Source organism: Heliangelus exortis, chromosome W, assembly GCF_036169615.1.
Source record: "Heliangelus exortis chromosome W, bHelExo1.hap1, whole genome shotgun sequence".
Taxonomy (NCBI): domain Eukaryota; kingdom Metazoa; phylum Chordata; class Aves; order Apodiformes; family Trochilidae; genus Heliangelus; species Heliangelus exortis.
Window position 1 is genome coordinate 4686002 of NC_092453.1, and position 14818 is coordinate 4700819.

At 43.3% G+C, this 14818-nt stretch overlaps 1 protein-coding gene across 1 annotated transcript in view; it reads right to left on the minus strand.

The window, feature by feature from the left end:
* The window catches only part of LOC139789193 (transcription factor RFX3-like), a 135357-nt gene that overhangs the window by 15725 nt on the left and 104814 nt on the right, over positions 1-14818 (minus strand). Inside the window, exons 11-14 of the mRNA XM_071729712.1 lie at positions 9360-9457; positions 8892-9041; positions 7112-7320; positions 5985-6138 (exon numbers count right to left, since the gene is read on the minus strand). Coding sequence (XP_071585813.1) covers positions 5985-6138; positions 7112-7320; positions 8892-9041; positions 9360-9457 — 611 coding nt within the window. The remainder of the gene's footprint in view (positions 1-5984; positions 6139-7111; positions 7321-8891; positions 9042-9359; positions 9458-14818) is intronic.

Genomic DNA, 14818 nt, shown 5'->3' on the forward strand with positions numbered 1-14818 from the left:
ATATTAGAACATTATGCCTTAATATTTTTATTGATTATTGTCCTGAGATAGCAAATGGTAAAAATTTATGTGTGTGTAATTTTTCTAGAATCGTAGGCTGTGATTTTGATTATTCCGTTCCTATAACCACTATGCAATTGATTGAGCCATGACTATTAATCTCTTTAAGGCAATGCTTATATACCCTGATATAGAACAATTAGTTCGTGAAGTTAAAAGAACTACACAACACATGCTTTGGCAAGTAACACGTGGGTAATGATTCAAAGGCATCAGAACTTTCCCTTGGAACTTGACGAAAGAATTCGTAAATTCTAAGGAAAGGAAGGAATGAAAAAGAGAAAGATCCTGACAGGATTAACTCCTGTAAGGAGAGGAGAGCAGGCCAAGCTGTTTGTGTGAATTTACTTTATGTAGAATTAAAACTTGTAATATGTTAATGATTTGCATTCATAACCAGTAAAATTCAGGGTTAAATTGAGAAAGAAGTGAACAAAGCAGCTGAGACGTGTCATTTTCCACTAGAACAATGTAACCAAACACAAGGCCAGAACAGGATTAACTTCTGTCTCGAAGATAATTAAAAGTGTAGGTCTTGTTCTTAAAACAAGACACTGCCAAGGCCATTTAGGCGCCAGCTGGGCACCAAAGAATGTGAACATCTGCACAAGAAGGACATAAAAGATGTCACCACCAACAGATAGGAAGAAAGTTATGGATAGGGTCTGATATCGCCTTGTAACAATATAATGAAGTCAGCAAGAATTGAGAATGTAATGATGTTGTAACCTCCCCTTTTACTCTATAAATACCCTAACCCTTTCCGTTAACCCTCGGAACTCTTTATCCAGCGAGAGCTGGGAGTTCCCCAGATCCGCAAATAAATACCTTTGCTGTTTAAAGGCTTAAAACTCTGTCTCTAAACAGTTTTATTAGGCCTTTTTGGGCTTCAGTTATAACTGGCTGTGTCTGGCACAGGGCAGTCCTTTGCCTTGTCCCACAGGGGCCACCCCTGCAGCCCTTCCTTTCCCCCCATAAAGCTTGCCTGAAGAAGAGTGGCTCATGTGCAGAGGTTAGTTTTGCTTCACATGAGCCACTCTTCTAAAGTTAATGGGACTACTCATTTATGCAAATATTTGTAATGGAATTTTAAGTATGTGTAAATTGAAGCGGCAGTTAGCGAGGCAGTTCGTGCAGGCAGAGCAAGCAGGCAAAGTAAGCAGGAGTAAGCACAAGCACGCGGCAGCGCAGCGCAGAGAGCAGCAGCGGCACCGGTACCAGTACCGGTGTGAGCTGTGCCTTTAAATTGCAGAGGATTTGAGAAGGAGTTGGGCTTCCCAGAGACGGTGAAGCCAGGGCAGAGCGAGAAGACCTGAGTCTGAGCGGGAATCCTGTGAGGATAAGGAAGGCTGACGTGGCAGGAGGCGGGGCTGTGAAGGGCGGCAAGGTTTAAAAAGCGGCCATTTGGCAGCGCAGAGCAGAGAGCGGCAGCTAGCTTCCAGAGGGCAGGCGCGAGGGCAGGCAGGGAGCAACTAGTAGCTAGATACATCATGGTCACAACGCGGCCAAAAACCATAGTGAAAAAGAATGTGGGGACTCAGACGGAGCTCCCAAGCAGGCATGCAGCAGTGCAGGTCTCTGGCTGCAGTGAATGCCTGTGCCTGGCACTGGTATCAAAGGGAACCAGTGACACCGCATGTGTGCGGTGTGAGCAAGTAAATGATCTCCTCAGGCAGGTGGTTAAACTGACAGAGGAGGTGGAGAGACTGAGAACCATTAGAGAATGTGAGAGGGAAATAGACTGGTGGAATCACACCCTGAGGCAGGGGCAGATGGGAGAGGTTGAGGAAGTGATGGATCCCCCCCCCTCCTGTCACCAGACAGAAGGAGAGGACTTAAGAGATATGAATGAATGGAAGGAGGTCCGGCCTCGGAAGGGCACGAAAAAATCCTCCCAACCCCCTCCACCCTCCCAATTGCCCTTGAAGAATAGGTATGAGGCCTTGGAAATTCAGGGACAGGAAAATGTAGTTACAGAGGTAGACTTACCTAGTGAACCACCTAGGACTCGTCAGTCACCCCGTGTCCTTAGGACTTCTTCAATCAAGAAGGAAAGGAGAGTAGTTGTGGTGGGTGACTCCCTTCTGAGGGGGACAGAAGGGCCCATCTGTCGACCGGACCCATCCCACAGGGAGGTCTGTTGCCTCCCTGGGGCTCGGATTAGAGATGTTAAAAGGAAACTCCCTAATCTTGTGGGTTCCTCTAATTACTATCCACTGCTGATTTTTCAGGTTGGCAGTGATGAAATTATCACAAGAAATGTAAGGGCAATGAAGAGTGACTTCAGGGCCCTGGGACGGCTAGTTAGGGGGTCTGGAGCGCAAGTAGTGTTTGCCTCCATCCCTCCTGTAAGAATGGGTGGGGAGGTATATAGGAAGAGTTTACAGGTCAACGAGTGGCTAAGAGACTGGTGCCAAAGACAGGGTTTTGGTTTTTTTGATCATGGGATGCTATATGAGACACCTGGCCTGGTGGTGGCAGGTGGGATGCACCTGTCCCAGAGGGGGAAGAGGCTTTTGGGGCAGGACTTAGCAGGGCTCATTGAGAGAGCTTTAAACTAGATGTGAAGGGGGAAGGGGAGAAAACTGGGTCTGTTAGGGACAAACACAAGAAGAACAAACCGGGGCCCGAAGGCAGGTGGTCTAGGGAGGATTTAGTCCCACCAGTGTGCTCTGTTTGTTTCCTGAAATGTCTGTATGCTAATGCACACAGCATGGGGAATAAGCAAGAAGAGTTAGAGGTCAGTGTACGGGCTAAGGATTATGATCTGGTAGCGATAACAGAGACATGGTGGGATAGGTCACATGACTGGAATGTGGCCATGGATGGTTATGTGCTTTTTTGGAAAGATAGGGCGGGGAAGCGAGGTGGTGGAGTTGCTCTTTATGTGAGAGAGCAACTAGAATGTGTTGAGTTTTGTGCAGGGGCTGATGAGGGGCAAGTTGAAAGTTTGTGGGTAAGAATTAAGGGGCAGGCTGGTGTGGGTGATACAGTTGTGGGGGTCTACTACAGACCTCCTGATCAAGGCGAGGAGGTTGATGAGGCCTTCTATAGGCAGCTGAAAGCAGCCTCACAACTTCAGTCCCTAGTCCTCATGGGAGATTTTAACTACCCTGATATCTGCTGGTTGACTCACACAGCCAGCCTTTCACAGTCTAGGAGGTTCCTCCAGTGCATTGATGATAACTTCTTAATGCAAATGGTGGACAAGCCGACTAGAAGAGGAGCGCTGCTGGATCTTGTACTAACCAACAAGGAGGGCCTTGTTGAAGCAGTGGTGGTCAATGGCAGCCTTGGCTGCAGTGATCATGAGATGGTAGAGTTCAGGATCCTGTGTGGAAGGAACAGAATACCCAGTAGGACCAGAACCCTGGACTTCCACAGGGCAAACTTTGGCCTCCTCAATCAACTGTTAAGAGAAATCCCATGGGACAGGGTGTTAGAAGATAAAGGGGCTCAAGATAGCTGGTCAATATTCAAGGACCACTATTTGCAAGCACAGGATCAGAGCGTCCCTATGGTTAGGAAATCTAGTAAGGGAGCTAGGAGACCAGCATGGTTAAAAAAGGAACTGCTGGGAAAACTTAAGTGGAAAAGGAAAATCTACAGATCATGGAAGGGGGGGCTGGTCACTTGGGAGGAATATAGGACCGTTGTCAGAGGATGTAGGGAGGCAATTAGGAAAGCTAAGGCCTCCTTGGAACTTAACCTTGCAAGTCAGGTTAAGGATAATAGAAAGGGCTTTTTCAAATACATAGCTAGCAAAACTAACACTAGAGGCAATATTGGCCCACTAAGGAACGAGCTGGGAGCCCTGGTGACAGAGGATATAAAGAAGGCAGAGGAGCTGAACGCCTTCTTTGCCTCTGTCTTTACTCCTGCAGGGTTTCCGCATGAGCCCCAGATTCATTTAGCCCCAGAAGTAGTCAAGATAGATGAGGAGTTTGACATAGTAGATGAGGATTGGGTTAGGGATCAGCTGAGTAATCTGGACATCCATAAGTCGATGGGTCCAGATGGAACGCATCCAAGGGTGCTGAGGGAGCTGGCGGAGGTCATTGCTAGGCCACTCTCCATTATCTTCAGTAAGTCATGGGTAACAGGAGAGGTGCCTGAGGACTGGAGGATAGCAAATGTCACTCCAGTCTACAAGAAGGGCAAGAAGGAGGACCCGGGTAACTATAGACCGGTCAGCCTCACCTCCATCCCTGGAAAGGTGATGGAACAACTTGTTCTTGTCACTATCTCCAGGCATATCAAGGACATGGGGGTCATCAAGAGCAGTCAGCATGGTTTCATCAAGGGTAAATCATGTTTGACTAACCTCATAGCCTTCTATGAGGAAATTACTAGGTGGATAGATGATGGAAGAGCGGTAGATGTGGTTTATCTTGATTTCAGTAAAGCATTTGACACCGTCTCTCACAGCATCCTTGTAGATAAGTTGATCAAGTATGGGTTTGGTGATCAGGTAGTGAGGTGGATCAGGAACTGGTTGAAAGGAAGGAGTCAGAGAGTTGTAGTCAATGGGGCAGAATCTGGTTGGAGGTGTGTGACTAGTGGAGTCCCTCAGGGGTCGGTACTGGGACTGCTGTTGTTCAATATCTTCATCAACGACTTGGATGAGGGTATGGAATGTACCCTCAGCAAGTTTGCTGATGACACTAAGCTGGGAGGAGTGGCTGACACACCAGAAGGCTGTGCTGCCATTCAGAGAGACTTAGACAGGCTGGAGAGTTGGGCAGGGAGAAACATGATGAAATTCAACAAGGGGAAGTGTAGAGTTTTGCATTTGGGGAAGAACAACACGATGTCCCAGTATAGGTTGGGGGCTGACCTGCTGGAGAGCAGTGTAGGTGAAAGAGACCTGGGGGTCCTGGTAGACAAGAAGATGACCACGAGCCAGCAATGTGCCCTTGTGGCCAAGAAGGCCAATGGCGTCCTGGGGTGCATTAGAAAGGGTGTGGTTAGTAGGTCAAGAGAGGTTCTCCTCCCCCTCTATTCTGCATTGGTGAGGCCGCACCTGGAGTATTGTGTCCAGTTCTGGGCCCCTCAGTTCAAGAAGGACAGGGAAGTGCTTGAAAGAGTCCAGCGCAGAGCTACTAAGATGATTAAGGGAGTGGAACATCTACCTTATGAGGAAAGGTTGAGGGAGCTGGGTCTCTTTAGTTTGGAGAAAAGGAGACTGAGGGGTGACCTCATCAATGTTTTCAAATATGTAAGGGGTGAGTGTCAGGGAGATGGAGTTAGGCTTTTCTCAGTGGTGACCAGTGATAGGACAAGGGGTAATGGGTGTAAATTGGAGCATAGGAGGTTCAAGTTGAATATCCGAAAAAATTTTTTTACTGTAAGGGTGACAGAGCCCTGGAACAGGCTGCCCAGGGGGGTTGTGGAGTCTCCTTCACTGGAGACATTCAAAACCCGCCTGGACACGTTCCTATGCGATGTACTCTAGGTGGCCCTGCTCTGGCAGGGGGGGTTGGACTAGATGATCTTTCGAGGTCCCTTCCAACCTCTAGGATTCTATGATTCTATGATTCTATGTGTAAATGGATCCCTGAAAACAATATTAGATTATTCTGTTCCTTTATTATTTTCATATAAATTATTTAGCTGTCCAGAACTCAAAAAAGTAGGTTTCTACCTAGTAGGTTGATCTGCTTTTTTTTTTTTGAGCAAACTCATTTGCAGAGAATCAGTGCTACAAGTCATTGGTTTTTAGAACTCTGAAAAACAATTGGGCAAGGAAACATGGATTAAGGTATATAAACCAAATTTGAAGATGCCAATGTATTTGCAACTCAATCTGCAGTAGTTATATTACAAAATATTCAACAGCTCCATGTAAAGTTTAATAAAAATCATAGATGCATATAAAAATTATCACTAAATTCACCAATCCACTGTCTTGCATATTAACTTACCTCTCCCATAACTGCGATAGGTGTCTCTCCTGTTGCCTGAGCAACACGATGTTCTACTAAGTAAAACATGTACTCATCATAAAGCAAGCGGATCAGATGAAAAGAACCAAAGCTAGCAGCACTGCGTAAGGTTAAATCTCGAATCACCATTGAGCTATTAAAACATTGGGGGGGGGGGAAAAATCACAATACTTTAATAATTTATTCATATGGAACATGCACTTCAAGATTAATATTTTTAAACCTAATACTATCCACAAACAGCTGATTTATAGTGTCTTCAGAAAGAAATGTCTGGGAAAGACAATTATTTATCTCTTACCTTTTTCTGAAAGCAAGATTGGAGATAACATTATACAAATAGAAGCTAAATTTTCAAAAAGACAGGAAGGTTTTTGGTTTGGTATATGCAAAATTGCCAATATGTGGGCATATATAAATACTGACCTTAGTGGAAGGAAGTTCTTAAGTAAAAATATAAATACTAAAATTGTATTATATTTATTTATTTTTAAACAAAGTAAACTAAAATATTGTGTCTCTTGTGCTCACATTCCTAGTTCAAAGATTTTAATTGATATGATTTTTACACTTGTAAAATTTAAATAAGTTTGTGTATACGTTATAACCTAAAAGGCAGTTTGTGGATGAAAACATTCATATGATACCCTCAGGAAACAGATGCTTCAATGTACCATAATGAAAAAAACCCTAGCTTTAGTATGACAATTGATACAGCAGCAGATGTCATGGAATATTTGTCTTGATGCTCCTTTTACTCATTTAATATATTTTGTTTTCCCGACACGATAAAAATAGAAGACACGGTACTTTAATAGTATTAAGATCGGTTTTAAAATTGTATAGCTAATCAATTCCAAATGTTTCCAAATCAGAATAAAATTCTAACCTCATTACACTTGCACAAGGCCTTTAAAATAATATACAAAGATCATTTTATCCACTGCCGAGTTGTACATAGCCCTGTGTTTAATGTTAACACAATTTTTTTTTTTTGAGAGGTGTCTCTTAATTTTTTGGGAAATATTCTGTTATTAATTATTACAGCATACAGTTCAGCAAATAATAACACAGCTAAAATAATTTAGAAGACTATTAAAAACTACCTGTAGAAAGACCATTTTAAAAGAAATTGCCGTGCTGCTTTAGGAAAACTGGGTCTTCCTTCATATGGTTTCAGTGCTTGCATCATTACATTATCAAGCCAGGCAGCCCATTGCTCCAGAGTGCTTTGCTGCTGAAGAGTCATCTTGAAATCTGTTTCTAGTCTTTGAACCATACTGTCATCACACTGACATACCCAGGAAGCCTGTTCCTGTTATAACACATAGCAAATATGAAAGCAAAACACAAAATGTAAATTATTCTTAAAGAATTATTTTTAAATGAAAAAGATGAAATACACTCATTAGGCAATCTAATGAGTATTTTTATTTCCATGTCTTCTTCAATTTTGTTGGAAGAAAATGAGAGTAAGGAACCCAAAGTATTAGAATAGGCATCAAATAAAGCACACACACAAATACAATGGAAAAAACCCACAAATACATTGCATTGCTCCATATTAATTTTCATAAACGAATTTTAAACTTCTCTCATTCATAATTTTTCTCGTAGAAATTTCAGGAATTTTCAGGCTTGGGGTACAGGAACAAGGAGTGGAAAGGGCAGTCAAATGGAAGTTCAGAGAGTAAGAAATAAAGAGGAATCAAGAAGCCAAGGTACCATGGTTCCTATTTCTTTAAATGAGTTAAGACAAGATAATTTCTGTTACATTTTTAATCATCTTACTTAAAAAAACCAAACCAAACCAAAAAACACACAAACAACAGTTTGTTTTATAGACAATAAGGGTTGTTGTGTTTATCCATAGTCTGCAATATGTTGCATATTGCTTAGTGAGTAATGTAAGCAGCACACAATTGGACCAACAAGTCCATGTATGATCACGAGCAATTCACAGTATTATCATGGAATGTGATTATATTACATTTTAAAGTTTCAATAAGACCCATAAGACACTTCTGTTAAATGAAACTAATCTCTAATATCGGTTTAATGTAGGCCATATGCTTAAACTCTAGCTATCACATGCCAAGTTAACATGTCAAGGTTCGTAGACCCTATATCTTGCCACAGAACAATACTTAATATATCATATATTCGGTCACATAATAAATCTTAGGAAGTTTACTCACCATTATGCAATATAACTATATCTGTGTCAAATTTTATTTATTCAAAGGTCTTTGCAACAAGCAAAAAGAATTTACCTGTCACTAGTGAACTGCTGAACTTCTGGTAAGATAAAACATGTTAAAATGTTTGTCTGGGCCACGTCAGTTAGTTGAGCAACAGGAGAAAAAAAAAAGTCATTTCTTCTAAGGAGAAGAAAGAGGTAAAAGGGAAAGCTTTTTCTAAACCAAATGGAAAATAATAAATTGCTGTTTTACGGATAACTGGAAACTAGTTCTAACCAGTTGCTTTGGAAAGGTTGGAAATGTAAATGCAAACAAATAAAGAAAGTATACTGGTGATATTGTCTTTGAAATAAAAATGAATGTAATGAAAAAATCTGTACTAGAAATAGTGCTAGTTCACGCTGTTCATCATACAAACACACATGCTCTACACTTTCATCTGCGTTAAATAAAAATTGGCAGAACGCGTGGTCTGAAAGATAAGAAGCCTTCAGAGAAAATGGAAATAGACAGTGATTCTGAGGTCTTATTCTCCTTAGGGCCAAAGTGTAAGCTGGAAAGTTTCAACTGAATCACTGCATGTATAAAAATCAGCAAAATGTTCCCACTTTTCTTTCTTAATCGAATAATAAGAACTAACAATAAAAGTTAAAAATTGGGGGGGAAATAACAAGCCACAGTTTACCTGTACATTGCCAAAATCAACACGGTTGAGATCACTGAGCATCTGGTTGATCTGAGAAGTGTTCTGAAGCACAGCCCGAGCTGCCTGAGCCAGATGATTAAGAGATGTGTATCTTCTCAAAGTCTGGGCAAAGGCACTTACAGCGGCAATCTATGAAGAAATTAATTTATCTTAACACATTGTACTTATGAATGGGTCTGCTGTTTTGCCTATTTTAATTTTAAAATTGCTGTATTAATTTATGATCCCTCAGATATTGCAGTTCACATATAATGGAACAAATATGGCTTTTCCAATTAATTTTTTTTTGCAAAACAAAGTTATTTCCAATCCCATGCTTTATGTTTGAAGTTCAACCAAAATATGACATTTAGCATAAAAACTTAAAACACTGCTACTTTTATATCTTAAATGACATCTATCATACAGTTGCATGAAGTGAAGAAAACTGCAGTAAAATTTGTGTACCTTGGTTTGTATCATTCTCTGTGGAATATTGTTCATGGCACTGGAAAGCCAACCTTCAAGGCTTTTTGCAAAATTGCGAATGGCTTGGGTCAAGGCACCTAAACGTTAAAGAATAAAAATAAAATGAAAAAGATGGCAAGGTGTCTCTCTTGAAACCTTTTGCATCCTCAGTATTTAAACATTCCACGTTGAGATCTAATGCATTTATTGGCTCAGAGACTTATCCAGTCTAGGTTTGGATCCCTGCCAATACAAGAAGGATGTTGATAAACCGGAGCAAGTTCAGTAGAGGGCCACTGTCATGGTCAGGGGGCTAGAGCACATACCCTATGAGGAGAGGCTGAGGGAACTAGATTTGATCAGCCTGAAAAAGAGAAAGTTTAGAGGGGACCAAATAGCAGCCTTTCAAGAAGGTATCAAGAAGAAGGAGTCAGACCCTTCACAGTGAGGCATTGCAGAAGAGTGATAGGCACTGGGCATAAACTGAAAAAAAGAAGAGGTCCTGACTTGATATGAGAATTTTCTTTTCACCTTGAGGACAGTTAAGCAGTGCCAATTCATGGCCCTTCATTGGACTCTCTCCAGTCTCTCTTGTACTGGGGAGCCCAGAACTGGACACAGTACTCAACTGAATAAAGGGGAAAGATCACCTACCTGGACCTACTGGCAATAGTTTGCCTAATGCAGCCCAGGATACCATTAGCCCTCTTTGCAGCAGGGGCACACTGCTGGCTCATCTTCAACTTGGTATCCACCAGTGCCCACAGGTCCGTTTCTGTAAAGTTGCTTTCCAGCTGGCCGTCTCCCCTGGCATGTACTGGTGCATGGGGTTGTTCCTCCCCAGGGGCAGGACATTGCACTTCCCCTTGTTGAACCGCATGAGATTCCTGTCAGCCCATTTCTCCATCTTGTCAAAATTACTCTGGATGACAGCACAACCCTTTGATGTATCAGCTACTCTTCCCAGTTTTGTCTCATCTGCCCACGTGCTGAGGGTGCGCCATGTTCCATCATCCAGATCACTAATGAAGACTTCGAACAGTATTGGACCCAGTATTGACCCCTGGGGTACACCACTATTTACTGGCTTCCAAATAGACTTTGTGCCACTAGGACCATGGGATCCTCTTTGAGGACGAAGGACTGCTAGGAAGAAACAGGATCCACATGACCAAGTGGGGCACAAACAACTTTACCAACAGGCTGGCCAATCTGGTAAGAAGAACTTTACACTAGGAATGATGGGGAAGGAGTGACCAACAGTCAAGCGAGGAAGTCATGGAGTAGATGGGAAAGCAAAGGATGTGGGGCAAACAGGAGGGACCTCACAATCATCAAAACCAGGTTGAAAGCGGACCACTTCAAGCATACGCACGTAACTAAGAAAGTGTCAGGAGATCAGAATTATGAGAAAGCTTTCATGACCTTTTGGGGAAATCGGTATGACTGGGTGCCTCTCTGAAGTGCCTGCGCGCTTATGCACGCAACATGGGGGAAAATAGGAGGAATTAGATGTCTGTGAGCAACTGCAGGGCTATGATTTCAGGGATCACAGAGATATTGTGGGATGGTTCACACAACTGGAGTGCTGCAATGGATCGATACAGAATCTTTAGGGAAAACAAGCCAAGAAGGTGCTGTATGAAAGGGAAGCCGGAGTGCATAGACTTTTGCCTAGAGATGGATAATAAGCCAGTTAAGAACTCAAGGGTCCGGGTTAGATGGCATACCAATGTGGGTGATGTTGTGGGTATCTGATAGAGACTGCCTGATCAGGAAGAAGTAGATGAAGTCTTGTGGTGGGTTGACCTTGGCTGGCCAACAGGTGCCCACCCAGCTGCTCTTATCATTCCCCCTTCTCAATGGAACAGGGGAGAAACATGCACTGAAAAGCTCATGGGTCAAGATAAGGACAGGGACATCATTCAGCAAGCACCGTCACAGGCAAAACAGAATCATCTTGGGGAAGATAGTGCAGTTCTTACAAACAAGGAAGCTTTTCTTAGAGTTCTTACAAACTGGTTGAGATGGTGGAGTTGTGAATCCTGAGAGGAGGGAACAAGGCAAATGGAAGGATCATAACTCCAAATTTTGGGAACGCAGACTTTGGACTGTGCAGGGACCTGCTTGAAAGAATCCCACGGAAGACGGTCCTAGAGAGTAGAGGGGCTCTAGGAGACCTGTTTGATATTTCAGGATCACCTCCTCCAAGCTCAAGAACGGTCCATTGCAATGAGCAGGAAATCAAGCAAAGGTGACAGGTCTGCGCAGACAAACAAGGAACTCCCGACTAAACTCAAACGTGAAAAGGAAGCATAAAGGAGCTGAAAAAAGGGGCAAATGACCCAGGAGGAATGCAAAGACACTGCCCAGGTGTGCAGAGATGGGGTTACCAAAGTTGAAACTGGTGAGGGATGTGAAGGGCAACATTAAGGGTTTCTACAGGTCCATCAGCAGCAAAATGAAGACTAGGGGAAATGTAGGCCTGCTGATGAATGGGACAGAGAACCTGATGACAAAGAGCATGGGAAAAGCCTAGGTACTGAATGCCTTCTACACCTGAGTCTTTACTGGTAAGGATTGCCTTCAGGAATCCCAGGTCTCTGAGACTAGAGGGGAAGTCTGCAGCAAGGAAGAATTCTCCTCAATAGAGGAGGACCCAGTTAGGGAAATATTTAAATAAATTGAAGATGCCCAAGTCCATAGAACCTGATGAGATGCACCCATGAGTACTGAGGGAGCTGGCTGGTGTCATTGTGAGGCTACTCTCAATTATCTTTGAATGTTCATGGTGATCAGAGGAGGTTCCTGAGGAGTGGAAGAAAGCAAATGACACTGCAGTCTTCAAGGAGGAAAAGAAGGTGGATCTGGGGAACTACAGGCTCGTCAGCCTCACTTCTCTTCCTTAGAAGGTGATGGAGAAAATCATCCTGGAAGCCATTTCCAAAGAAGGTGCTTGGTAGGAATCAGCATGTACTTAAGAATGGGAAATCATGCCTGATAAGCCTTCTACAATGAGTCAGCTAGCTTGGTGGAGGAGGGGAGAGCAGCAGATGCTGTTTACCTGGACTTTAGCAAGGCTTTCAACACTGTCTCCCATAACGTCCTCAATAGACAAGCTGACAAAGTGCAGGTTAGATAAGCAGACAGTGAGGTGGACTGAAAACAGGCTGAAGGGGGAATAACACAATGCACCAGTATGGGCTAGGGACTGACTAGTGGGAAAGCAGCTTTGCAGAAAAGGACGTGGAGGTCCTGGTGGACAACGAGCTGAATGTGAGCCAGTAATGTGCCCTTGCAGCAAGGGAGGCCAATGGTATCCTGGGCTGCATTAGGAATAGTGTTAACAGGAGGCTGAGGGAGGTGATCCTTTCTCTCTACTCAGCACTGGTGAGGCCACACCTGGAGTAATATGTTCAGTACAAGAATATGCTCCCCAGTACAAGAAAAGGTGTGGACGTACTTTAGCAAGTTCAGCAAAGAGCCACTGTAGTGATGAAGAGATTGAAGCATCTCCCATAGGAGAAGATGCTGAGAGAGTTGGGATTGTTTAGCCTGGAGAACAGAAGGCTCAGGGGGGAATCTTATCAATGTATATAAATATCCAGTAGAGGGAGGGTGTATTGAAAGTGTGTATTTTTGTGGGTGTATTTGAACCAAACTCTTCTCAGTGGTGCCCAGCAACAGGACAAGAGGGAATGGGCACAAACTGAAACATAGAAAACAGACTTAAGAAAATTGTTGTTTTTTTTTTTTTTTACTCTAAGGGTGGTCAAACACTAGACCAGATTGCCCAGGGTCATTGTGGAGTCTCCATCCCTGGACATATTCAAAACCTGTCCGGGCAATGTCCTGAGCAACTTGCTCTGTTTGATCCTGCTTTGAGCATGGAATAGGAGGGGGTTTGGACTAGACAATCTCCAGAGATCCCTCCTAACCTCAACTACTCAACTATTCTATGGTTCTGTGATTCACTTGAAGTCACCATGGCAGAAGGTGCCATTTACAGTATCAAGAAGAGCTTTGCTAGATACAAGGATAGTTGAGGCTCCTTTAGTACTCTGGGATGAATCCCATCAGGCCCCATGGACTTGTGAACATTCAGCTGATACAGCTGATCCCTTACAATTTCAGTGTCCACAAATGGAACGATACTGTTCCCACACATGTGCTCCTCTGACTCAGGGCAATAGGCAGCCCAAGGTCTATCTGTATTATTAAAGAATGAGGGAAAAAAAAAAAAAAATCCAAAACATTGGATGCCTCTGCTTTGTCTTCATCTCTATTGGTCAGGTGACCATCTTCAACAAGTATCAGTCCAATCTTTTCCTTTTTTTTCAATTGCATCACTCAGCTTGGCATCATCTGCAAACTTGATGAGGGTGCACTCCATCCCACTCTCTGTGTCGTTGATGAAGATATTAAACGGTATGGGTCCTAGTATGGACCCCTGAGGGACACCACTCATCACTGGTTTCTACTTGGACACTGAGTCATTGACTGTAACTCTTTGGATGTGGCCAACCAGCCAGTTTCTTATCCATCTAGCAGTCCATCCATCAAACCCATCTCTCTCCAATTTAGCAGCCAGAATGTTGTGGGGGGCTGTACCAAAGGTCTTACAGAAGTCCAAGTAGATGACATCTGTATGTCTTCCCTTGTCTACTAATGCAATTGCTCCATCATAGAAGGCCACTAGATTAGTCAGGCATGATCTGTCCTTGATGAAGTCATGCTGGCTGTCTCTAATCACCTTCCTCTCTTCTATGTGTTTTGGCATGTCTTCCAGGAGGATCTGCTCCGTGATCTTATAAGGCATGGAATTGATGCTGACTGGTCTGTAATTTTCAGGGTCCTCCTTGTTACCCTTTTTCCAGTCACCGGGGACGTAGTCTGATTGCCATGACTTCTCAAATATGACGGAGAATGGCTTAGCAACTACATCAGCCCTCTGGACCTACAATTCCCTCAGGATCGTGGCATGCATTTTGTCGGGTCCCATGGATTTGTGTATGCTCAGGTTCCTCAGATGGTTTCTGAGCTGATCCTCTCCTACGATGACGGGAACTTCTTTCCCCCAGTCCCTTTCCCTGCCTTGAGGTCCATCCACTCAAGAGATGTGGGAAGAGAGATTGAGATTGACAGTGTCAGGGTGACTGAAGTCCCTCAGGAAGATTGGAGCTTGCAAGCGTGATGCTTCCTGTTGTTGGAACAAGAATGTTTCATCGACATGCTGCCCTTGATCAGGTTGCCTGTAGTAAATACCAGCCATAAGGTTTCCTTTGCTGGCTTTTCCCTTATTTTCAACACATAAGCTCTCAGCCTGTTCATTGCTGTTTTTCAGAAACAGCTCTGTGCACTCAATTATGTAATATATATGTAATATGTAATTTTTTTACACAGAGGGCAACCCCCTTGCCTGTGTTTTCTGAACAGTTTATAGCCATCGATTGCAGCAC